General features: G+C 46.0%; 1 protein-coding gene across 2 annotated transcripts in view; it reads right to left on the bottom strand.

Moving 5' to 3' along the window:
* Positions 1–25,740, bottom strand: part of SERPINE2 (serpin family E member 2) — a 67,587-nt gene that overhangs the window by 23,390 nt on the left and 18,457 nt on the right. For both annotated transcript variants that reach the window (XM_088845268.1, XM_055398083.2), the window contains exons 2-3: positions 6,139–6,419; positions 2,929–3,156 (exon numbers count right to left, since the gene is read on the bottom strand). In XM_088845268.1, coding sequence (XP_088701394.1) covers positions 2,929–3,156; positions 6,139–6,397 — 487 coding nt within the window. In that variant the 5' untranslated portion in view covers positions 6,398–6,419. The remainder of the gene's footprint in view (positions 1–2,928; positions 3,157–6,138; positions 6,420–25,740) is intronic.

The raw sequence follows: 25,740 nt of genomic DNA, 5'->3' as shown, positions 1-25,740 counted from the left end.
GCATCAACGACTCTGTGGACTTGAGTTTGAGTGAACTCCGGGAGTTGGTGATGGACAGGGAGGTCTGGAGTGCTGTGATTCATGGGGTCGCGGAGAGTCGGACATGACTGAGTGACTGAACTGAACTGAACGGATGCTGAGGCACAGGGAGTTTAAGTAACCAGGCTGATGTTACACAGCCAGTAGGTGGCAGAACTGATATTCAAACTAAGCACTTAGGCTTGTAAGGGCTATGCCATTCATGCGATAGTGTGAAATGAGCAGGCCAGGGGCTATTGGGGAGAGAAAGCATTCCAGGAGGAAGCAGGATGCACAGGGGTGTCTGTGATTGGAGACAGGATGGCCGAGAGACTGGGAGGCGGCCCACATGGTCGGGTCCGAGGCCAAGCCATCACCATGTCCCTGGCACACTGGAAAGTCTCCCCCACCCTCTGCAAGGCAGGATCTGTCGTCTCCACGTGGTGGTCTTCCGCATGTGGACTGATTTATCTCCAGGGTCTCTCTGAGACATAGCCAAGTGCCTCTGAGTGGGGCCGTCTGAAAATCTGTAGGAGTATTTCTCGCTGAGTGGACAGTGACCAGAGATGCTACCTGTCTTGTAATGTTCAAAACAGCCCCACACAATGAACGGTCTTGCTTCCTGCATAACTTTCCAACACTCCGCTGCAGAGTCATGTTCCTGAGAAACCTGCTCAAGGTCATCTGAGCCCAGAACCTCACTTTTCTTGCTTGTAAACACAAAGTATTTTTTTTTAATAATTTATTTTTAATTGGAGGATAACCACTTTACAGTATTGTGCTGGTTTCTGCCATATATTTTAGGTACTGTTGATGGACACTGAACTTGCCAGGAAAGTGATGACCACGCAAACCAAGAGGAGCCTGTACTTGTTTTGGACAGAAATTTACGAAGAGTTTTGTAGTGTTTTAGAAACAAAGTGCATTAGTGATGGTAGCACAGCCCGTGGTTTTTGTGTCACCAGTAGAGCGGGCCTGACTCAGTCTGCTTTTCTGGCCGTCAATTCAGTCAGTGTGAATGTCAATTCCCACATCAATTCTTAGTCTAAGATTCTGTTGCATATTCAGGGGTGGCTGTACCCAAGGGTTTACCTATTGAACTACATCCATAAACTACTTTTGTTTTTCCTAGTATTACAGCTTGGCATTATATTAACTGTTTAAAATTTATGAATGTGTGCATAGGTTACAGGAGCTATGTATTTCACTTCAAGAGAATATGAAAATCTTTTTTTGACAGTGGGAGTGAGGTCTGCAGGGTAGAAGAGTACTTTTCTCACCTTACCACTTTCCTTTCCCCAGATGCTGTGAGCAATTGAGTCAGTGTGTGTTCAAAGTGGCCTGAAACTGTCGGGTGGCATCCTGAGGGACTTACTGCTCCCAGGACACAGCAGAGGAGAAGACTAGGTGGGATCTGACATGTCACATCACACAGCCACTCCGCATCTGAGGGCCATCAGCTTCCTGCCTCTGTTCTCAAGTCCTACAGGCTCAGAAATCACACTTATCCCCTCCCACTCACTGGTCTCCTGAGTGGTTTCAGGAAGGGAGTCTAGGTTGCACCGTGCAGGGTCCTGTTGAAAAGGGATGGCACAGGTTTACCAACACCACCCTGGCTCTCCTCCACCCTCTGGAGCATCTTTTCTAGCCCCTCGTGTGGTCTGTAAATATTTGTCTTGACAAGTCTGGAGGGAGACTGGGGCAGAACTTGCTTTAGTGTAGAAGGCTAGGCCCCTGCCTCAGAGCTTCTGCCTTAGCAGACTGGGGTCCAGCGACCAGAATTCTAAACACATGCCCCGGGCTGTTCTGAGGCTAGAACCGTGCTTTGAGAGTTGTGACCGGAAGAGACAGAGTTTCTCCTCGTTTCCTCTTTGGGCTTATTCTCCTTCTTGAGTCTCTCTTGCTTCCACTCTCATGACCTTAACCCCCGCTCTTCGTGAAAGACGGTTCCCAAGTCTGTTTCTAGCCTTAACTTTTCTCTGTTGTTCTGTACCTGTCCCATCTCCTAAATGTTTCCACCTGAAACTGCACTTCACAAATGAACAGGCTAAAAACACTGATGTTAGACATTTCTTCAGTTTCACGGGGGAAGGGTCACAAACACAAATGACCAGCACGGTGGCCATGCTCTATCTGATGAAGGGCACAGTCGTGGATAAGCACATGCCAACCACAGCCCACCAACACACCTACTTCCTGCGATGACAGAGGCGAGAGGTGAGGAAGGGGAGGAGAGAGGCAACACAGGGGCAGGGGGCCGAGAGGTCCAAACTATTATGTAGAAAATACGCTACAAGCATGTATTGTACAGCACGGGGCACATAGCTAATATTCTGTAATAACCGTACATGGAGTGCAACCTCTAAAACCCGTGAATCGCTACACTGTACACCCGTACCTTATCTAATACTGTACATCAACTATACTTCAATAAAGAGAGGCAGGGAGGTGTGGGGAGGGCTCAATCCTGAACCTTACAGGCTGAGAAGCACATTCTGGGCAAGGGGGATGCAAATATAGAAGCAAGAAGAAATGAAGAAAAAATCTGCAGAACAGACAAGGGCCTGGGGGCAGGGACCTGGAGATGAGATGCATCGGGGAAGAAAGAGAATCCTTGGAGCTGTATTCTGCCCTGGTCCCTGAGCCACAGGGAGACAAGTCCCCGGGCATGGGGGGTGGGACAAGCTTGCGTGGCACAAGCTGTGCCCACAGCAGGAAAAGGGAAGGAAGAAGACTGAGTCGTGGGGCTGCTACGAGGGAGAGAACGGTACAGGCAGGGGGTCCAGGGCTTTCACCATGAACAGGCCGCAGGACTCACTGACCCCAGGTAGGGTCTCAGAGCCTAACTCATGCCTTTGTCCACAAAGCAGAAAATCACCCCCACTCGCCCCGGGACCCGTGGCCACTCACCCTGCGTCTCGTTCCTGACCCACGCGTTGATGGACGCACAGGCGGAGGCCGGGTCCTCGAAGTCCGCATTCCGGACTTCACACTGGAACACGTCCTTGTTCCTCGTGACAAAGGGCACTTCCATCTTAGAGTCATTCTTCACAAACACGGCGTTGGCCACCGTTACAATGTCTTTATTCTTCTTGGAGACGATGGCCTTGTTGATCTTCTTTAACATCTTACCGACTCCTGAAGCAGAAAGGAGAAAGTACAGAGATATTTCCATAAGAATTCAAGGCTTCCTTTTTTTAGTATCATCTATAGTCTGGAAAATAAGAACATTATAATAAAAAAGATGAGTATGAGGAGCAAGAGACCAAATCACCTGATTTTTCAGTGGCCTCCTGTTAAGAAAAGAGGGGAGGGTGGAAAATGACACGTAACTGTTAACAACCCCTCAAGATCAACTGCGGGCATCCCAGATGGCTCAGTGGTAAAGAATCCGCCTGCCAATGTAGGAGATGCAAGTTCGATCCCTGAGTTGGGAAGATCTCCTGGAGAAGGAAATGGCAAGCAACTCCAGTATTCTTGCCGGGGAAATCCCATGGACAGAGGAGTCTGGCGGGCTACAGTCAGTCCATGGATTGCAAAGCATCAGACATGACTGAGCACACAGACATATGAGATCAACTGTACGTCTTGCCTGAAAACAGGCATCTCCCTGGGCTTCTCTGCACCTTCCCCGTGCAGACGTTGCTCTCCTGGAAGATGTTCCTGGCACCAGGCCAACAGGGAGACTGGAACCCTCGTCAGTTATGTACCCATGGGGGGATCAGCCCCAGGACTCCCCCTAATCTGTCTCTCTTTCTTCTGAAGCTCTATCCTTTCCTGACAAAGACCTAACAGTGCAAATTCCTTCTCTGTTTTGAAAAAAAAGTATCGAGTAAACAGAAAGACTACGAAAAACTGCCATGCACCACCATCCAAGAACAATGTGATTTTTACTTGATACCAAGCTCACAAAGTAAGGGGATTCATTTTACGGCGACATAAGCTTTATTTTTGACTTCCCTGGTGGCTCAGACGGTAAAGCGTCTGCCTACAATGCGGGAGACCCAGGTTCAATCCATGGGATGGGAAGATCTCCTGGAGAAGGAAATGGCAATTATTCTTGCCTGGAAAATCCCATGGACGGAGGAGCCTGGTAGGTCACAAAGAGTCGGACACAACTGAGCGACTTCACTTTTCACTAAGCTTTATTTTACACGAGCGACTTGTATGCACTCCATTTGGTTTCAGGGCATGGAAAAGAGGGAAAGAAGTCACAGGGGATGAAATGCATGCCTACAGAGAGCTTGACTTACAGATCCGTCTAACTCACTTGGGGTCCTTTCAAAATGACACTGTCCTAAAACAACCAGCAGAGTTACCTTGACGGTCACTCTGGAAGAGGGCAGGTGAGAGCCCCATGGTCTGGCCCTTTGTGAGGCCTCTGGGGACCCCACCCCTCATGGGTTCTGAGAGGCGGGCTCAGCAGGAGCGGGCAGGCCCCCTGTATGATGAAGGGCCCAGCCGAATCCCAATCCCGGCACTCGTTCCTTTCAGCTGTACCGCCTCCTCCACGGGCCCCGGGCCCCTCCTCAGAAAAGGCCAGGGCAGGCAGGTCCTCCTCCCCTGCCCTGGATTGCCTCACCTCCCTCCACAACCCACGCACTGCCATCCTGAGTTCCCAGAGGCTGAGCCCAACCACAGCCTGACAGCCCACCCGGGCTCCTCCGGATGAGTCTGTCGTGTGAACTGACGGTGAGTGACTTTGGGTCGGGGGAGGTTACCCACCGACCAATATTGTCAACATTTTAGAAATACTACCTGACAGGGATGTGGCTCGGCAGGAAAACAAACAAGAATCTAGTTGCTCTTTTGAAATGGTGTTGGCCGGCAGGGCCTGGTCGGCCCTGGGAGAGGCCAGGAGCCCTATGGGTGGTTTGCTCTGAAGTTATAAATCACCACGAGTTCTGTGGGCGTCCAACACGGGCCACGGTGTGTTCCAAGCATTTAGTCCTCCTGCACTTCCAACAGGTGAATGAACTGCAAACTCGAGAGGAGGTTTCACGCTGTGTAAACAAGACAGCGTGGGAGGGCAGGGGCGGGTAGGCCTCTGAGGCTGGTGGCCCCAGAGGAGGCTGCTTGGAGAAGAACCAAGCTGGGGTGCAGACGGAGATGCTCAAGCTCCCGAACCCCCATCTCTCTCCTCTGCTCCGAGTGTCAACAGGGTCAAGATTCCTAGAACCTGATGGCCAGTGCGAGTGGAAGAATGTGGGTGGGAAAGCACCCTTACTTCCCAATCAAGCAACCAAGAACCAGACGTGAGAAAGGACTTGTTCAAGGTCACGGTGCCCACTGGTGCCAAAGACCAGCACTGCCCCCCATACCCCACGCCCTGGAGGAGGTGGTGGATGGGGACTCGGGTGAGAAAACCTGAGCTAAGGCTGAGTGACAATGCTTGGAGATGTAAGCTCCTAAGTTTAGGCAGGTAATTCAAACCGGGTTTTCTTTCAAGAAAACAAAACCATTCCTATTGGGCCTTACTTGAAAAAGAAATTAAGCTTTTTATTTTGCAATAGTGATAGAGTCACAGGAAGTTGCAAAACCATATATTTTCCCCTGTATATTTCTACCTTTCACCCGAATTTCCAAAGATAGTATCTTGCATGATGGCAGGATACAGATCCACAGCCAGAAAACTGCCACTGGCCCCGTCTCCCATGCACTTGTTTTACATGCATGCATGTGTGTGTGCAGCTCTTTGCAATTTCATTCCCCACGGAGACTCACGTGTCCACCACCAGTGAAGATGCAGATGGATTCCCCAGCAAAAGGCTCCCACCTGCTGCCCTCCAGGGTCACAGCCACCCACCTCCCCAAGCTTATGGATTTAAAAGCATATTCACAGCCATAATGCATTGTGAGCCCTGTACACCATGGGGGTGGACAGAAGGGAAGTTTTGTTTGAGATGAGAAAACAGGAGCATCCAGAGATCAAGTACCTGTTTGTAGCCCCACAGCTGCAGAGCAAAGCCCAGAGCCCAGCTCTCTCGAGCCCCAGCGCTGCCACTGGCCCTTAGAGGAGGCTGGCCCTCAGGCCCAGGGGGAACTAGCAAGACCCCTCCCGGCTGCACAAGGGGCCCTCCTGCCCAGAAAGCCTGCATAGCCAGGCCCGGGCACACGCACCATTCACGCCGTATCTCATCACCGTGGTGAGCTGCTTCTTGGTCCTGCCGTCGGCTCCCAGCTGTAGCATCCCCAGGACAGATGCGATCCCATGCGGAGAAATGATGATATTGTCATGAGGCTGGGACTTGACGATCTGATTGAAAACCTGGATGCCCGTGTCGGAGCCGAGTTCCTCCAGAGACAGAGGGTTGAACTGGGAGCACACAGAGGGCAACGTCACAGAGGCCACCAGGAAGAAGGGGAAATGCCAATTCATGGTTCCTTCCAGCAAGGACAACCTGAAAGAGGAGATGGAGAAAATATTATGTTCTACACTGAACAAACATATTTGGAGGAACTACTTTGTACTCGGGCTTCCCTGGTGGCTCAATGGTAAAGAATCCTCCTGCCGATGCAGGAGACACAAGTTCGATCCCTGGGTGGGCAAGATCCCCTGGAGAAGGAAATGGCAACCCTCTCCAATATTCTTGCCTGGGAAACCCCATGAATAGAGGAGCCTGGCAGGCTACAGTCAAGGGGTCACGAAAAGAGTCGGACACGACTCAGCGACTTAACAACAACAAAACAACTCTGTACCCAGGTGGCTATGATTTACTAAATTCAGTGTAACTGCAGATCTTTAATACAGAACAGCACAGATGAAACTGTTTTCCTTTATATTTTGTGAGGGGAATGGGGAGCTAGAGAAAGGAAACTTCCACTTGCTGGTCCCAAGACTGAGGTAAACACGACTCTAATCATTATTTCTTTTTCGTAACCACCCTTTATCCCATCATACCAATATTTACTGGGCACCCGCAGTGTGCCAGGCCCTTGTCTAAGTGCTAAGCACAGACTGTAAAGAAAATGGCCACGAGCCCTGCCCTCCTGGAGCTTATATTCCAGAGGGGAGACTGAAAACCAGGAGGCAACAGAGTTATTTCAAAGAGGGATCAGGGTCACAACAGTATGAATGGTGATGTAAGTGAAGGAAGCAGCAGGGGTGGGGCAGCATGGGCCTGGACAGACAGGGAAGTCGCTTCTGCAGAGGGACACATGTGCCAAGGCCAGAGTAAGCAGAAGTGCAGATCAGGAGAAAGGATGCACCAGGCCAAGGGGCAGAGGGGGAGCAGAGGTGGGTTATCAGAGGTTGATGTGGCTGCAATATAAGGGACAACGTGGGGACGAGGGGTGGGGGAGGGGTGAAGAAGAAAAGGGGGCCGGATTCTGAAGGGCTTGTCAAGCCCCGACCGGCTCTTGCATTTCACTCTACGGGGCATGAGACAACACTGGAGGGTTTGAAACAGGGAGTGAATCTCTCAGGTTGCTGCGATTATCTTATTAACTACACGAACACGATTTTTACCATAAGCATATGATTTTCCTAAGAATGCTTAATGAAATGAAATTTAAGTGAAAATAAATGCAAACTTGCAAGAGGGCAGAGCAATCGGCAAATTCGTCAACTGTGAAGACGGCTGTTTACAGATATTGTCAGTTGTGGTGATTCTTTTGAAATATGCTTTCTTCCTTGATTACTGCTTACCGAGCTTTCTTTGGCTGTGACAAGTAAGAGGTAGGAAATTTACATGGGTTTATGGAAAAGCAAATACTCTCATTAAATAAGAACTTGGAAGCGGCAGCTGGTAAAACCAACACAGAACTCGATGTGGCTAACTTGGCTCCACCCTAGATCTGAGCTCCTGATGGGCACAAGTTTCTCCAGGAAACAACTGGTCCTCCTGTTATGTGCTTCCCTGGTGGCTCAGATGGTAAAGAATCTGCCTGCCATGCAGGAGACCAGGGTTTGATCCCTGGGGTGGGGAAGGAAGATCCCCTGAAGAAGGAAATGGCAACCCACTCCAGTATTCTTGCCTGGAGAATACCATGGACACTATGTCTATTTGCACGGGGAAGGTAGGGGGTATGTCTTCAGAGAATAAGACAGAGGGGAGCCTTTTAGCAGAGGTAACCTAGACTGAGGGGAAAACAGTGTCCATGTGCTCCAGGGAAGGAAAGGGAACCAGGACAGCATTAGGCAAACACGGGAATGTGTGTTCCCTTCGTTGTTTAGTCACCAAGTCGTGTCTGACTCTCTGCAACCCCATGGACTGTAGCCTGCCAGGCTCCTCTGTCTATAGGATTTTTTAGGCAAGAATACTGGAGTGGGTTGCCAATTCCATATCCAGGGGATCTTCCCGACCCAGGGATTGAATTTGCGTCTCCTGCATTGGCGGGTGGATTCTTTACCACTGAGCCACCTGGGAAGCTCCATGTTCTCTTGCCTTCCTCTCTATTTACTTTTCCTGCTCCCCACTCCAGCAGATGTTCAATAAATGCATGCTGGATTAAACTTGATGCCTTATATACATTCTACTTTTGTTAATTACTTTTCATTGCATCAAAATGATGTTTATTGAGCATGACTAGAAAATTATTCCTTTTAAAAATTTATCTTATTTATGTATTGCTGGCTGCACACAGGCTTTCTCTGGTTGTGGAACATGGGCGCTAGGCTCGCAGGCTTAAGCAGCTGTGATGCACAGGGTTTAGTTGCCCCACAGCATGTGGAATCTTCCTGGACCAGGGATCGAACCCCAGTCTGCTGCACTGGCAAGTGGATTCTTAACCACTGGACCATCAGGGAAGTCCTAAGAAAATGATTCTGTTTAGTCCTGAGCCTCACTCACTCTTAGCTTCAAACAATTCCCAACAGAGTGTAATGCACTGGAGCGGGAAGAGGCACCCACTACTTCCCCACCTGCTCCCCACCAAACACGCAGGGCCCAAGGTGAACCACTAAGGCCGTCATTCAAAGGTGATGGTGCAATATTCTTTATATTGGGAAACAAGCACGTTACAAAAAATTCAGAATATTCAGAGCTTAATTGTAGAATGAGTGTGTAAATGCAGCCTGTCTAAATTCAAAACATGTAAGTGACCTACATACACTCCCACTCAGGGCTTTCCTATGGCCAGAGTGGCCTAGTCTGACTTTGGCACCTTGGACCGGCTCTAATACTAAAACAATTCTCTGAGTTTCTTTTGGCCTGGTTGACAGTGCAGAGGTCCCCAATCCTGACGATGGAAGCTTTCCTCAATAAATCTAAAAATTAGACATTAGACACTGTGTCCACCTCCTCTTCCTCCCTTTTTTTTTCTGGAAATAAATGTCCTCTTTAACCTTTCGGTTCAGTTCAGTCACTCATTCCTTTCTGACTCTTAAGACACTACAAAGCCAGCATAAATACAAAACAGTCAGTACCATCTTTGTTACAAATGGCCAAATCCGGCGACTGGTACCAACTTCATCAATCTGAACTGTTGACTCTCGCATTTTGGTGGATTCTGGCAGCTGCCTTCAGTATGCCATAATCCATATTCCCCAAGCCTCCCAACAAAATTCTCCTGGATTAGCAAATATTTGAATCTGCATACTCAGAAAGGACATCAAGTTGGTTTAGCCTCTGCTAGCTTAAAGTTGATTTACCCAAACACTATAGATTTATGTAGAAGATTGTAAAACGGGCAGAAAGGATCAGTAACCAGAAAAAGCTATGTTCCAGGGTCTTGGAATCAGCAAAGACTGTCTCCCAAATAAATAGCCACCTTATTTAGCAGAATTTTGCTTGGTTGTGAATTTTAGCTAAAAGAACAGTTTCATTATAAAGTAGGGGAAGTCTGCCAGGGGTGTTTTTCTTGGTTCCTTGGATTGGGAAGTTTTTGAGAGATGTCTGTGTGTAGTTTCATAACAGTACACTGGGACAGGGTCAGGGGCTGTGCAGAACTTGGAATCAGAGCTGTTTGTGACTGATGTTCTGGGCATAAATTCTTCTTGGCCTCAGTTTCATAGGCTAAATGCTCAGTTGTCTAAACTCACCTGGCTTGTGCGCATGTCTAAGATTAAGTTTTTACTTCTTCCCAAAGTTCCGTAGCCAGGACAGTGGGTATTAATCCAAACATTACTATCAGCTGATAACATTCCTGATATGAATACATATTCATGTTCAAACAGTCTTGAAATAACCATTAAGAGTTATCAGGCTTTGAAATGCTTACTCTCTAGAAGGAAGAGATTTTCATTATGGGAGGAACATAATAACATTCTATTTTATTTTTTTTTAAGAGAAATTACACTTTAAAAGTTCAAGAGAAGGAATAAAGATGTTGCCCAAATGTATTACACAGCATCAATATGGACAATGCTGAATCTATTTAAATGGTTCAATTTATTGAACAGTCTTTTCATAGTAAGTGAAAAAGTCTCTACTTCAGGCCATCCTTGTAAGGAGGTCACAAACCTACAAATAAAGTCATTATTACAGATACATCCTTCCAAATGTGGGCTTCTGTTTCCCCATGAACTTCTAGCTTCTCTTACTCCAAATTTTTCCTTTCCAGTATGAGGAATGTTTTTGAGCTTTAAGTGAGATTTAGTCTTGTAAATTGGGCTTCCCGGGTGGCACTAGTGGTAAAGAACCTGCCCGCCAATGCAGGAGACACAAGAGACATGGGTTCGATCCCTGGGTCAGGAAGATCCCCTGGAGAAGGAAATGGCAACCCACTCCGGTATTCTTGCCTGGAGAATCCCATGGACAGAGGAGCTTGGTGGGTTACATTCTATAGGGTCGCAGAGTTGGACACGACTAAAGTGATTCAGTATGTATGCACACATGCAGTGTTGTAAATAATGGGTTGGTAGTTTTGCAAACAGGGCTTCCCTAGTGGCTCAGTCAGTAAAGAATCCACATGCAATGCAGAAGCAGGTTTCATCCCTGGGTGGGGAAGATCCCCTGGAGAAGGAGATGGTAACCCACTAAAGTATTCTTGCCTGGAGATTCCCATGGACAGAGAAGCCTAGCGGGCCACAGTCTATGGGGTCACAAAGTTGAACACAGAAAGTTGAAAGTTGAACACAGAAAACTGAATACAACTTAGCAACTAAACCACCACCAGTGTTGCAAATGCCAGACTCAGAGAGCACTCTGTCCACCTATATAAATGCACCACTTGTCAATGGCAGCCATTAGAGAAACATACTCCCTACAGGCCCCATGACTCAACCATTACTTCTAGAAAGATGATGGCTCCAATGTGCAGCTCAAATGCTCAGCAGAATTTTAGTGCCATGCTTCCCACTGTTTGCTGACTATTTTCATCTGATTGTGCAGAACACTTTCTCAGCCTGAAACCCTTCACTGGTGGCCATGGAGGGCCAGTGGCCTGAAATCTCTTATATCTATTTGGTTGCCTGGGTCTTAGTTGTGGTATATGTGATCTTTGATCTTCGTTGTGGGGTCCTTTTTAGCTGCAGCATGCAGACTCTTAGTTGTGGCACGTGGGACGTGGGATCCAGTTGCCAAACCTGGCATTGAACCCAGGCCCCCTGCATAGGAAGCGTGGAACCTTAGCCACTGGACCACCAGGAAAGCTCCCCAACTCTTCTCTTAAAGGGTTGGTTTCCCGTGGCTGGGTCTAGGGCTTGCCCGTGTCTGTGGCATTGCTTCTTTCCCTGGCCCTCCACCTAGCACACCAAGGCTTCCCCCAACTCCTTCCACAGCCTGTGGGAAGCATTCCCTTATAGTCTCCGAAGGGACTAGCCACCCCCTTCTCTGAATTCCTACAGTATTTTCTATCTACACCTCTCATTTTGTTTTTCAAGTATTTTCTTCCCTCCCAAATAGACTGGAAGTTCACAGAAAGCAGGGCCAGAGCACGTTAGAACCCCCATGCCCTCAGGCTCTCGTTGAGGGCCCTGTCACTGGGGAGGAAAGTTAAATCTGAGGTCTAATCCATCTATGTGAGTGTTTGGTCTGGAATACAAGGTGCTCTAGAAATATTTCAGGCCAGCAGTCCCCAACCGTTTTGGCACCAAGGACCAGTTTCATGGAAGACAGTTTTTCCATGGACCGAAGATGAGAGTAGGGGGGATGGTTTTAGGGTGACCTGCATAAGGAACATGCAACCTAGCTCTCTCGCATACACAGTTCACAGTAGGGTTAGTACTCCCGTGAGAATCTATTGCCACTCTGACAAGAGGCGGAGCTTGGGATGTAATGCAAGTGATGGGGGGCGGCTGTAAATACAGATGTTTTGCTCACCTCCTGCTGTGCGGCCTGGTTCCTAACAGGCCATAGACCAGTACTGGGACCCCTGTTTTAAGCAACTAGAAGTTAGAAGATGCCACATACAATCTAGATGTAGAGTTCTTCTCAGGAAAAAGGAAAATGGATGGGCCTCTGGTAACACAGGGCCCTCATTCCCACGGCAGACATCCTGCCCAGCAACCACCCCTGGGGCTGGCGCCTGCTTTTCTGCAACCCTGGTTCCCTCTGCACCCCACCGCCTCATCCCTGCCAGTTGCCGTCGCTCACATTACCTCCCTTGTGGAAAGGCCTTGTGGCCAGATTCCTGCAATCGCACATCAGCTAAACAACGGGGAACCAGTAGAGCTGGTCACAAAAGATGAAGCTTATTTTCAATCTTATAAATTCTTTCTCTTTTTTTTTTTTTTTACAAAACAACACATCTTTTACATATACCACGTGAGCAAATGATAAGTAATATACTTGTCAGCTCAAATGATAAATAATGTGATATCTGTCGAGTCTATTTAAAATAACAAATAAGATGTCTATAAACAGTTTTGGGGGGAAAACACTGGAAAGACTCTTTTGGTGCCAACTCTTAGCCAGATGATTCCCATCTGTTTTAAGAGGACACAGGAGTGTCTAGTAAAAAATGCTCCATCCCTTCTTATTCTCCAAAAAATGTTTAAAGTGTTGTATTTAGTAAAATGTATATATATTTTAAAATCTTTCTGTCATAAAAGATTTCAAGTATATGCAAAAATAAATCCTCAATACCTAACATCCAGATAAAATAACTGTTAACTCGTGGCTTATTTTTTTTTTAAATCAAACATTATTTTGGAAGCAAATGCTAGACAGTATATAATTCAAAGTATTTTCAATATACATTCTAAACCTAAGGAATACATACACATACTATCCCCCTCAAAAATTAATAACTATTTATTATGCTAAATATCTAATCAGTGTTCAAATTTCCCTGATTGTCTTCCATTTTTGCAGTTCATTTAAATCAGGATCTAAATAAGCTCCATACCTGGCAACTGGTTGACATGTCTCTTGTCTTTTAAAAAATCTTTCCCTAGTTACTTTATTTTTAACTTTTTCCTGGGAAGTCTTTCTTTGAAGAGACCAATTTGTTTATTCCATCATTTCCCAGTCTAGATTTTGCTAACTGAATTCATGTGATGCTGTTTAACAAGTTTCTCTGTCTTCCTTACTTTCTGTAAAGCCATACCTAGACCTAGAACATTGGTCTGCAAACTCCTGGGTCAGATCTAGCCACACTTTGTTGCTTTGTCTCCGGTTGCATTTAAGCTCCTACAGTAAGTTGAACAAGACAGCTGCCCAGTTGGACCGCAAAGCCAAGAAACATTTACTACCTGGCCCTTCACAGGAAGTTTGCCAACTTCTGCTCCAGAGGCTGATCAGATTTAAATCTCTTTTTCTGAAAGAGTATTTCACAGAGGTTTTGTACAAGGGTCTGGAATCGGGAGACAGAGGCTGTCTGTCTTTTTTGTGATGTTAGCACTTACTCATGATCATTGCCTAAGTGCATTGTTTTATTACGGCTTGCCAATTGGTGCTGTTGTAATTCTTTCTTTCTTTATTAGTTGGAATATTTCTATAAAAACAAATTTCCCATAACCAACCATTTGGTTGTCTTGAGGTTCAGTTTGTATGGCAAAGGCAATAATCCATTCCTTATATCATTCTCCAAATAATGACTTGGTTACCCAGAATTCTTAATGTTAACCGGAGGGGGTTTCCTTGTTTGTTTGCTTAGTATAATTATGAATGCATGTTTTCCAACATATTTTAAGGCTTCTGATTGACTGAGATGCTATTACTTTTATTGATGCTCAGAACAAGCCTCTTCAGGCTGGCCCCTGAACCTTTTATATGACCCTGCAGTCTCAATAGCTTCCTTGTTTCTGGTTTGGCAAGATGTTTTAGGCTTGTTTGACATACTTCCTGTCCCAGTTGGAATCAGATACTTCTCTAGGGAACTCTGGTTCCTTTTAGTGGGAGACAGTATTTAGAGACCACAATCTGAGTATCCTGAATTAACTGTGGGGATACTGGGCAACAACAATGTGGAAAAACACAAAATCCATTTACATCCCTGTCTGGACTACAGCCAAATATTAAAGTTCAAATTATGGAAGACAGATTGCTTACATGTGAACTGGTTTGCTTCCCAGCCCTTATAGTCCTAGATGCTGAGAAGATGAGGGTATGAGCTGGGCATTAAAAGTTGGGCTAGGATAATTAAAATAGATCACCCTCAGGTGAAGGTGGTAGTCTCCTGGATCAACCCCACCCTGAATGAGACCCTAACAATGCAAGCTCCTAAAGTGAACAACTGGCCCAAAGCATGACAAGGAGAGTCCCCCCAGTTTATCAGGAGGAGAGGGGAGGCATGACAATCAGCTCCCTCCCCTTGATAAACACTGACATATTCTCAAGTATTAGGAAACTGGAAATGGTTAATATCCTTCTGATTTCAGTGCTTCTAGGATCCTGGTTCTTGGAAACTAAGACCCTTCATTAATTTGCCTCTGGATTAACCAATTCTTCTGGCAGGGGGCTACAGGAGGTAGAGAAAAAGAACAGCATATCAGATTATATTAGAATCATGACATCTCCCAACAGCTTTCTTGATAGAGCTTCCCAAAGAAGTAAATGTGAAGGAAAGGCATTAGGCTGCCAGACTGAGACCTCTAAGAGGCCTGAAGTAGCACTGTGCTGCCTAGCCATCAGGTCAATGCTTCTCACCAACGCTTTGCCAACAGGCAATAGCCTAACTGGTAAGGGTACTTGGCAAGAGGCAGCCTGGAGAACTTTAGGAGTTGCCCTACAGAGGTGAAGTCTGTGTCTGCAAGGTGACTATAGCTGTTAATGCACAAGTAAATGTGGTTGCTGCTGCTGCTAAGTCACTTCAGTCGTGTCCGACTCTGTGCGACCCCATAGATGGAAGCCCACCAGGCTCCCCCGTCCCTGGGATTCTCCAGGCAAGAACACTGGAGTGGGTTGCCCATTTCCTTCTCCAATGTGTGAAAGTGAAAAGTGAAAGTGAAAAGTGAAAGTGAAAAGTGAAAGTGAAGTCGCTCAGTCGTGTCCGACCCTTAGTGACCCCACGGACTGCAGCCAACCAGGCTCCTCCATCCATGGGATTTTCTAGGCAAGAGTACTGGAGTGGCTTGCCACTGCCTTCTCCGGTAACTGTGGTTAAGTCTGGTCATATGATGGAGAGAGGGGGACTCCAGTCCCTCAAACCTCTACAAACCTTACTGATATATGTTCACCAGAATCTGTCCTCGTTTCCAAATGTCTACCACATTCTCTTAAGGTAGAAAATTAGATCAAAAAAGCAAAACTAAAGGGCATCTTGATATCCTTCTTAGGAAGGTATGGAGTGTTATCTGAATGAGTTAGCATTCTTAAGACTTAAGAGAACAGACAGGAAATGCCAACTGATCAAAGTGACAGCAGCTCGGTGCTTTAAAATGTCTCCTTTTAGGTTACTGGAGAAAGGCTTAGAGAGACCTCTTTGGATTTTTTTCTTAAATTTTTTAAGACTTCAAAGCAGATGCGTGATCTGTGACACTAATTCCTTTTGCCAAAAAGGAACCTAAAAATACCCAGGAAAGAAATGTTCAGCTACGGAAATGTATGGCAACAGCGTCTAAAAGGTTCCTTCAACCAAGAGACACATATTGTAAGTACACTCTAACCGGCATTCAAGTGCCTTTCATCCACACACCATTCATTCTGAAATCTCTTTTGGGGTGAAAGGGGAAGGCTAGGAGAAAGAAGGTAATTGGGGTTTTGTTAGTTGTCCATCTCTTTTTTTATGGTTCTTTTTTTAAAAATTGAGAATTGTCCAACTTTTAAAATACAAGATAATGAATGGGACGTTTATTTTCTTTTCCTCTAAGTGTCAGGGGAAATTTATCTAAGGTTCAAATCCCAGTTTTACCATCCACTAACAGATCCAGGAAAAGTCACAATCTTTATCAACCTCAGCTTTCTCATGTACTATATTAGAAATCGAATTTCAAGGGTGGTCATGGGAATTCCATCTGCACAACAGAAAGGCAGACAGGACCGAGCACAGTGCCTGGCTCAGAGGAGGGCTCAGTAAATGTTGTCTTGTCTCCCTCAATGCTCAAACAGTCTCTGATTTTCATTTCAATACCTATTAAGAAAGTCTCAAGGATCAAGCTAAAACAGGTCAAACAATACTTCCACCTTAATAGAGCCCTGTCTGTATCTTTACAACTTCTGTAGACTATTTACGGAAAAGGAGACGGCAACCACTCCAGTATTCTTGCCTAGAGAATCCCACGGACAGAGGAGCCTGGCAGGCTACAGTCCACAGGGTCACAAAGAGTCGGACACGACTGAGTGACTAAACCACCACCAGACTATTTACACAGGGCAGTACAGTGCTGGTGTGTTCCCACATCTTTATAAGAGAAAGCAGGGGTTTTATATGGTGGGAGTGGAGGGAGGTAGGGCTTCCCAAGTGGCGCAGTGGTAAAGAATCCACCTGCTGATGCAGGAGATGCGGGTTTAATCCCTGTGTTAGAAAGATCTCCTGCAAGAGGAAATGGCAACCCACTCCAGTATTCTTGCCTGGGAAATCCCATGGACAGGGGAACCTTGCAGGCTACATCCACGGGGCCACAAAGACTTTCAAAGGCTGAGCAACTGAGCATAGGAGGCAGGTAAGTATGTTCCAAAAACCCTTTAATGGTTGTGTGATATGTGTTTTTAGGCTGCTGACTTGGGCCATTAAATGTTTTACAGGTGATGTCAAGTCCTATAGACTCCCTTATTGACAAATCTTTAAGACACAACAGTTTATATGGATGACTTTCTAATCAATAGCCTAAAATATTAGAGTGATATGGATTGGTGGTTCTCAATCTTTAGAACAAGGCAGCACATTTTTGAGACCTAAGAAAAGTATTACAGATGCTTCATGACTAATTATATTTTTAGTAGTGGTGAAAAGACACAATAAAATACTACCATGAATCCATAAACACTATTAAAATGCAAATTATTTCTATCTATACATAGTAGCATCTTGATACATTTTAAGACAACCATGTTTTGAGATATTATTTATTCAGTCTATACTGAAAGTTAGACCAGGAACATGATTTTCTGACCCTTGAGAAGAACTCTGTTGTTGTCTACAGGTCTTCAATTCATAGGTGAGAAATCAATGCTCTCTAGACTGTTGCTTAAAAAAAAAAAAGAGTGAACAGTAAGCGCTGAAAGTGTAAATTGATAAAATTCTTTCTGTAAAACAATTCTTGGTATGAAAATTCTTAAAAGTGTGTATACCTACTGTAACAGTAAGAGTTCTTCAATCTTAACGTAACAATAATAATTATAAAAGATTTGAGCCTAAAAAGGTTCACTGTAGAGTTGTTTCTCATAGCAAAATCACTGCAATATTCTTTGCAATAGATGATTGCAACAGCAATGATCACTGCAACCTAAATTTCCAAGGGAGGGACATCGTGGGTGACCTCTTAGCAGCTCTGTGCCCTTCTCCTCCAGCTTCTGTGTGCTTTGATGTAACTGTATGTACCTGTTATTTTCAGAGGCTTGCCACTGTGAGTTGGAGCCCACAATCTTAGTGGGTTGTAAGTGACCGGGAGGTTACATACACCATTCTGCCCAGAAAAATTAAATAAACTTCCCAGCTTATACAGATCATACAAGGTGAAGAGATGTCTGAAAACTGACACATTTAGCCAGTCTATCATGCTGACTCTTGGGATGCGGTGTAAAGGGTCAGCTGAGGGAAAAGTAAAGAAACACTGCCTTCTTTCTACCTCTCTGTCCTGCGCTTAAATCATCAAATACTCAGCGTAAACAAGTGACCACAGCTCTACAGAGCACAGGAACTGAACAGAATGGTTGTTCCTCTAGGGCCGCGGTTCCAGCTGGGAGGGGGAGTGACACTGCACCACCACCCCACCCCCCGCCCCAAGGGACATTTGGCAATGTCCAGAGATGTTCCGGTTTGCCTTACGTGGGAGGGGGTGCTACTGGCTTTTCAGGGGTTGAGGCCAGGGACGCTCCTGAGACGGCTCCCCGCTACAAAGAGGCATCCATTCCCTAACATTAGATATGCCGAGGATAAGAAGGCTGTTCCAAAGAACAAAAAAGCACTCATGTGCACTCTTCCCCCGTGTGTCACGACTGACTTTCCTTAACTTGGAATCGAGGCCTCAGTCTGATCACAGACTTGTTTCTTGTCAAACCGACAAATGTCACAGTGACTCTCCCTGGAACTTTGGACCCGAGGCTTCTCTACCTAGGGGAGGAAGGCATCCTGCCCGTCCCTTTTGGGAATCCCAGACAGGAAGCTTTGTGTTACCATTAAATAAAGCTGTGGCCTGTCAGCCGCCTTATCAAATCGGGCTCTTCTACAAGCCTGTGAAGTTCTGCGGCTGGAGCAGGGGGTGGTGCCCATGTCACCCCAAGCCCCTTGCAAGGAGCAGCATGGAAGGCGTTAACAGCAGGCCCAGTTGTTCCTGCACCGCAGGAGGACCAGCCTGAGCCTCCCTCAGCTGCGGCTCACCCCTGATGTCCCTCCCCACAAAACAGAAGTAACCAATCATTATCGCCATCAGCCTGCCCCCTCCCCACTGCCTACTCCTCCACACCCAGTGGTCCTTTCTTTCTCCGCTCCCCGCCCCCCAATGGCTCAATGGTAAAGAATCCATCTGCCAATGCAGGAGATGCAAGAGACGCGGGTTTGATCCCTGGAGAAGGAAATGGCAACCCACTCCAGTATTCTTGCTTGGAAAATTCCATGGACGGAGGAGCCTGGCAGGCTATATAGTCCATGGGGTCACAAAGGATTGGATGTGACTGAGCAGGCACGCAAAGCAAAGCGCACTCTATCATTCAGGCTCATGGAACCAAAACTGCCAGGTACAGAGAAAAGCCTAAAACGCTCACACGTACCCTACATTTAAACTTATGGCTGACTGCGCTTACTCCTTGGCATGTTTCTGAACTAATTATATTCAGTTACATGCTTAGCTAAGCAAAACTGAGCCCAAACCTCTATTTTCCTCCCTTACCTTGTGAAAAGGGAGCAGAGGCCAGCAAGAGAGGGAAGGAGACTCAGCTGATGAATGCTGAATTGCGTTTCCAGGCAAGCCCTGCGCCAAATTACCCGCAAAATGCCACCTGCAGGAGGTTCCCGTTCCACCCGCAGAGATGGCCTCTTTTTCTCGGAAGGAGCATTCAGAGGTAGAGGGAGGCCTCCCAGTTCTGAGAATGATGGAGTGCTTTTTCTCGGCTCTGAGGGCCCCTGCCCTGGCAGTGTTAACAGAGAATGTGGGCTTTAATCAGGCAGGAAATCGAGACTCCTGCCTCCTTACTCCAGGCAGCAGGGAAGGGGGCGAGGAAACCGCACTCAGCAAAGAAGAGAGGAACTCTAGACTTCGAAGGCTTAAATTCACAACAAAACTCGCTTGATTCTTCTGAAATCAGGTGGTCTTTCTGAGGATGCCACATAAAGAACTGTTTAATGAGGAGGTACCGTTCATCCATTTATCAGTTTCACAAATATTAACGAAGCACTGGTGTGCCAGGAAGAGGACTTGGGGGAGAACCTGGACAGAATGGGCTTGGAGCCTACCATCTGGAACAGTCTAGTGACGCGGTTCTCCACCAGGGTGGTCTGTCCCCCAGGGAACACCTGGAAACAGCTGGAGGTCTTTGGTCATGACAACTGGGCGTAGGGGGTAGGGTGCTATGGGCACCTAGTGGGCAGAGGCCAGGGTGGTGCTCAACACCCTCCGAGGCTCAGGACAGCCCTGCACAAGGACCTGTCCACTTCAAAACGTCAAGAGGGTTGAGGCTGAGAAACCTTGGTCTAGAAGCAAAGACTTCAATGAGACCATCATGAGTCCTGGATGGATGTTTACATCCATACTGACATATCTGCTTTGCAAGTGCTCTGAGAGCAAGTACAATGTACAACAGAGGAGCCGAGACACACCTGGGGAGAAGGAGGGACAGGCAGGGGTTGGGGAGGTGCTCTGAGGAAGGGCCAGCCTTGCAGAATGAGCTGGAAAGGACAAAGGGGGAGGGGGCTGGGGGCAGGGGAGAGTGCTCCAGACAGAGGATCTCATATGCAAAAAGTTTTGTGTTAGGAGGTACTGTGGATGGTTCTGGAAACAGAGATTTTGAATTTTTTTTTTTTTTAATACCATCATCATCCTACAGTCCTGTAGGACCAGGTCTACCCTGGGGCCATAATCTTAAGGAACAACTCATCATGACACACACCTCCTGAGTCCAAACTAGATGGAGGCTGGAAGAACAACACTTCACACTCCAATATCCATCCTGTCCTTTCACCCCCGCCTTCGGGACCCACAATCAGACACTGCATGTTAAAGGAGGCAGGAATCTATTTTGTCTTAGATTTGAAATTAAAAGTATGACTCCCAAAATGAAAAACTGATGAACTGGACCTGGTGGCTCACTGGTAAAGAATTTGCCTGCCAATTTGCCAGGTTTGATCCTTGGGTCAGGAAGATCCCCTGGAGAAGGGAATGGCTACCCGCCCCAGTATACTTGCCTGGAGAAGTCCACCGACAGAGGAGCCTAGCAGAGAACAGGACACTACTGAGCGACTAACACTTTCACTTTTCATTTTTATAAAAAATAAAAACATTTGCTCTAAACAAACTTATGGTTGCCGGGGGAAGGATGGGGGAGGGGATAGTTGGGGAGCTGGGAATGGACATATACACACTGCTATATTTTAAATGGATAACCAACAAGGACATACTGTACAGCACAGAGAACTCAGCTCAATTGTATGTGACAGCCTGGATGGGAGGGGAGTTTGGAGGAGAATGGATACATGGATATGTATGGCTGAGTTCCTTTGGTATTCATCTGAAACTATCACAGCATTGTTAACTGGCTATGCCCCAATACAAAATAAAAAGCTAAAAAAATACTTGCTCTACCAAGGACTCTGCAAGGATGATAAAAAGACAAGCTACAGGTTAGGAGAAAATATTTGCAAACATCCTATCTAACAAAAGTCTAGTATGGTATCTAGAACACACAAACAACTCTCATAACATAAAAGTAAAAAAAACACCAAACAATTCAATCTGAAAATGGGCCAAAGAAACAGATTAACATTTCCTTGAAGAGAACATACAAAAAGCAAATACGCCCATGAAAAGATATTTAACATCATGAGCCATTCTGCTCCTAAGTCACTTCAGTCGTGTTCGACTCTGTGCGACCCCATAGACGGCAGTCCACCAGGCTCCCCCGTCCCTGGGATTCTCCAGGCAAGAACACTGGAGTGGGTTGCCAATTCCTTCTCCAATGCATGAAAGTGAAACGTGAAAGTGAAGTCGCTCACTTATGTCCAACTCTTCGCAACCCCATGGACTGCAGCCCACCAGGCTCCTCCATCCAAGGAATTTTCCAGGCAAGAGTACTGAAGTGGGGTGCCATTGCCTTCTCTGCATGAGCCATTCAGTTCAGTTCAGTTCAGTTCAGTTGCTCAGTCGTGTCCGACTCTTTGCGACCCCATGAATCACAGCACACCAGGCCTCCCTGTCCATCACCAACTCCCGGGTTCACTCAAACTCATGTCCATCGAGTCAGTGATGCCATCCAGCCATCTCATTCTCCGTAGTTCCCATCTCCTCCCACCCCCAATCCCTCCTAGCATCAGACTCTCTTCCAGTGAGTCAACTCGTCGCATGAGGTGGCCAAAGTATTGGAGTTTCAGCTTTAGCATCAGTCCTTCCAAAGAACACCCAAGATTGATCTCCTTTAGAATGGACTGGTTGGATCTCCTTGCAGTCCAAGGGACTCTCAAGAGTCTTCAACACCACAGTTCAAAAGCATCAATTCTTCAGCGATCAGCTTTCTTCACTGTCCAACTCTCACATCCATACATGACCACGGGAAAAACCATAGCCTTGACTAGACGCACCTTTGTTGGCAAGGTAATGTCTCTGCTTTTTAATATGCTATCAAGGTTGGTCATAACTTTCCTTCCAAGGAGTAAGCATCTTTTAATTTCATGGCTGCAATCAGCATCCGCAGTGATTTTGGAGCCCAAAAAAATAAAGTCTGACACTGTTTCCACTGTTTTCCATCTATTTCCCATGAAGTGATGGGACCAGATGCCATGATCTTTGTTTTCTGAATGTTGAGCTTCAAGCCAACCTTTTCACTCTCCTCTTTCACTTTCATCAAGAGGCTTTTGAGTTCCTCTTCACTTTCTGCCATAAGGGTAGTGTCATCTGCATATCTGAGGTTATTGATATTTCTCCCAGCATTCTTGATTCCAGCTTGTGCTTCTTCCAGCCCAGCGTTCCTCATGATGTACTCTGCATGTAAGTTAAATAAGCAAGGTGACAATATACAGCCTTGACGTACACCTTTTCCTATTTGGAACCAGTCTGTTCCATGTCCAGTTCTGACTGTTGCTTCCTGACCTGCATACAGGTTTCTCAAGAGGCCGGTCAGGTGGTCTGGTATTCCCATCACTTTCAGAATTTTCCACAGTTTATTGTGATCCACACAGTCAAAGGCTTTGGCATAGTCAATGAAGCAGAAATAGATGTTTTTCTGGAACTCTCTTGCTTTTTCCATGATCCAGCGGATGTTGGCAATTTGATCTCTGGTGCTTCTGCCTTTTCTAAAACCTGCTTGAACATCTGGGAGTTCATGGTTCACATATTGCTGAAGCCTGGCTTGGAGAATTTTGAGCATGACTCTACTAGCGTGTGAGATGAGTGCAATTGTGCGGTAGTTTGAGCATTCTTTGGCATTGCCTTTCTTTGGGATTGGAATGAAGACTGACCTTTTCCAGTCCTGTGGCCACTGCTGAGTTTTCCAAATCTGCTGGCATATTGAGTGCAGCACTTTCACAGCATCATCTTTCAAGATTTGAAATAGCTCAATTGGAATTCCATCACCACCACTAGCTTTGTTCGTAGTGATGCTTTCTAAGGCCCACTTGACTTCACATTCCAAGATGTATGGCTCTAAGTCAGTGATCATGTTATCGTGACTATCTTGGTCGTGAAGATCTTTTTTGTACAGTTCTCCTGTGTATTCTTGCCACCTCTTCTTAATATCTTCTGCTTCTGTTAGGTCCATACCATTTCTGTCCTTTATCGAGCCCATCTTTGCATGAAATGTTCCCTTGGAATCTCTAATTTTCTTGAAGAGATCTCTTGTTTTTCCTATTCTGTTGTTTTCCTCTATTTCTTTGCATTGATCGCTGAGGAAGGCTTTCTTATCTCTCCTTGCTATTCTTTGGAACTCTACATTCAGATGCTTATATCTTTCCTTTTCTCCTTTTTTTTTCGCTTCTCTTCTTTTCACAGCCATTTGTATGGCCTCCTCAACAGCTAAAATAAAAACTAGTGTTAATACCAAATGCTGGAGAACATGCAGAGAATCTGGATCGCTCACACTTTGTTGGTGGGAATGTAAAGGGGTACAGCCATTCAAGATAACAGTTTGGCAGTTTCTTGTATGTGTTGAACCATACGATCCAGCTATCTTAGACATTATTTAAGAGAAATGGAAAATCATCACACAAAAACCTGCACCAATGCTGTAGCAGCGTTACCTGTAATAGCTTCAAACTGGAAACAACCAAGATGTCCTTCAACAAGTGACTGGTTAAATAAACTGTGGCACCTCCTACACAGAACACAGCACAAAGAAGGGACAAGCCATGGATACACTCTGCAACTGGGATGGGTCTCAAGGGAATTGTGCTGAGTGAAAAAAGTCAATTCCAAAGGGTTACCCACTGGGGAATTCCCTGGCAGTCCGGTGGTTAGGGCTCAGTGCTTTCACTGCTGGGGCCCAGGTTCAATGCCTGGTCAGGAAACTAAGATCCCCTACAAATCACATGGCACAGCCAAAACAACAACAACCCCAAAGCCCAAAAATCATGTATACTGTATTATTCCATTGATAAAAGTTTTAAAATAACAAAATTATAGCGATGGAAAACATACTAGTGGTAACCAGGAATCAGCGGTCTGAAAGGGAAGGGATGTGACTCCAAGAGGCTGACACGAGGGGTCCTGATGATGAAACTGTTCTGTGTCTAGACTACGGTAGTAACACGAATCTACATTATGCTAAAACTGCATAGGAGTCAGTACACACACACACAAGTACATGTAAAACTGGATGAAATCTGAACAAGGTGGATGGATTATACAATTCAATGTTAATGTCTTAGTTGCAGTACTGTAGTTATAGTATATATTACTGGGTACTACAGTTGTGCAAGGGCCTTCCAGGTGGTATAGTGGTGAAGAATCTGCCTGCCAATGCAAGAGACCCAAGAGACGTAGGTTTGAACCCTGGGTCGGGAAGATCCCCTGACGTGGGAAATGAAAACACACTCCAGAATTCTTGCCTGGAAAATTCCGTGGACAGAGGAGCCTGGCAAGCTACAGTCCATGGGGTCGCAAGAAGTTGGATATAACTGAGCAACTAAACACACACACACACATAGTTGTGCAAGATGATACCTTTGTAGGAACTAGGTGAAGGGTTACAAGTGATTTCCCTCTACTGTTTTTTGTTATGGCATATCAATCTGCAACTATCTTAAAATTAAAAATAAAAGGCATTATTTTAAAAATTTTAGTCAGCAAATGCACCTTAAGACAGACCTTTCCATTCTTTACTTTCTTTTCCCAATACTGCAAGCACACTAAAAATGTCAATATTCTATTAAAAAAATGTCAAAATTATGTCTGAATAATTCTGTCTTTTCATAATTCTTTGAGAGAGCACCAACTCTTAGCTGTCTTGGCCACTGTAAGCTCCGGAGACAAACCACTCAAATTCAAACTGGGTCCCCCAGCAGTTCACTGCCTGATTTCTGACAAGCACTATACTTCACCTGCCTACTGCACAGGCTGTGTAACAGTTGTCCCTGCTGATGCGCTGATGTGAGGAATAAAAAAGGGTGACGCAGCTCAGGTTCTTTGGACAGCTCCTGAACCAAGGGCTCAACCAAGCTGCCTCCCTCACGATTCACGGGTGGTCAAGGAGCCCTTGGGTCTCTATCCTCAGTCTCGAACATCGACTCTTCAGCCCATCCTAACAGTTCTTCCTCAACTGCAAAATTTCCCCAAATTCCAATCTCTGAAAATCAAAGGGAATTTTTAAAGCTGCCTTTTTTGTTTTATTCATGGTCTTTTTGCAACTGTGGGCCATTTCCTTCATTTCTTTGGGCTTCAAGGATCTACCGTATGACTTTATCATAGCTTCACATGTGGGCACAGGTCCTCAGGGAAGGGACCTGAGAGCAGCCCTGCCCTCCCAGGGCAGCAGCTGGGCCCCATGAAGCCTCCTCGAACAGCCCTGGTGATGGTGTCAGGGCTGCTCTAGAAACTTTTTTTTTTAGAAAAATGTATCTGATGTCACTGGGTGACCTAGGATATGGGTATCAGGCTCC

The sequence above is a fragment of the Moschus berezovskii genome, chromosome 2 (assembly GCF_049115385.1).
Source record: "Moschus berezovskii isolate FMDL1 chromosome 2, NW_MosBer_1.0, whole genome shotgun sequence".
Taxonomy (NCBI): Eukaryota; Metazoa; Chordata; class Mammalia; order Artiodactyla; family Moschidae; genus Moschus; species Moschus berezovskii.
This window is presented reverse-complemented; position numbering and strand designations above follow the sequence as displayed.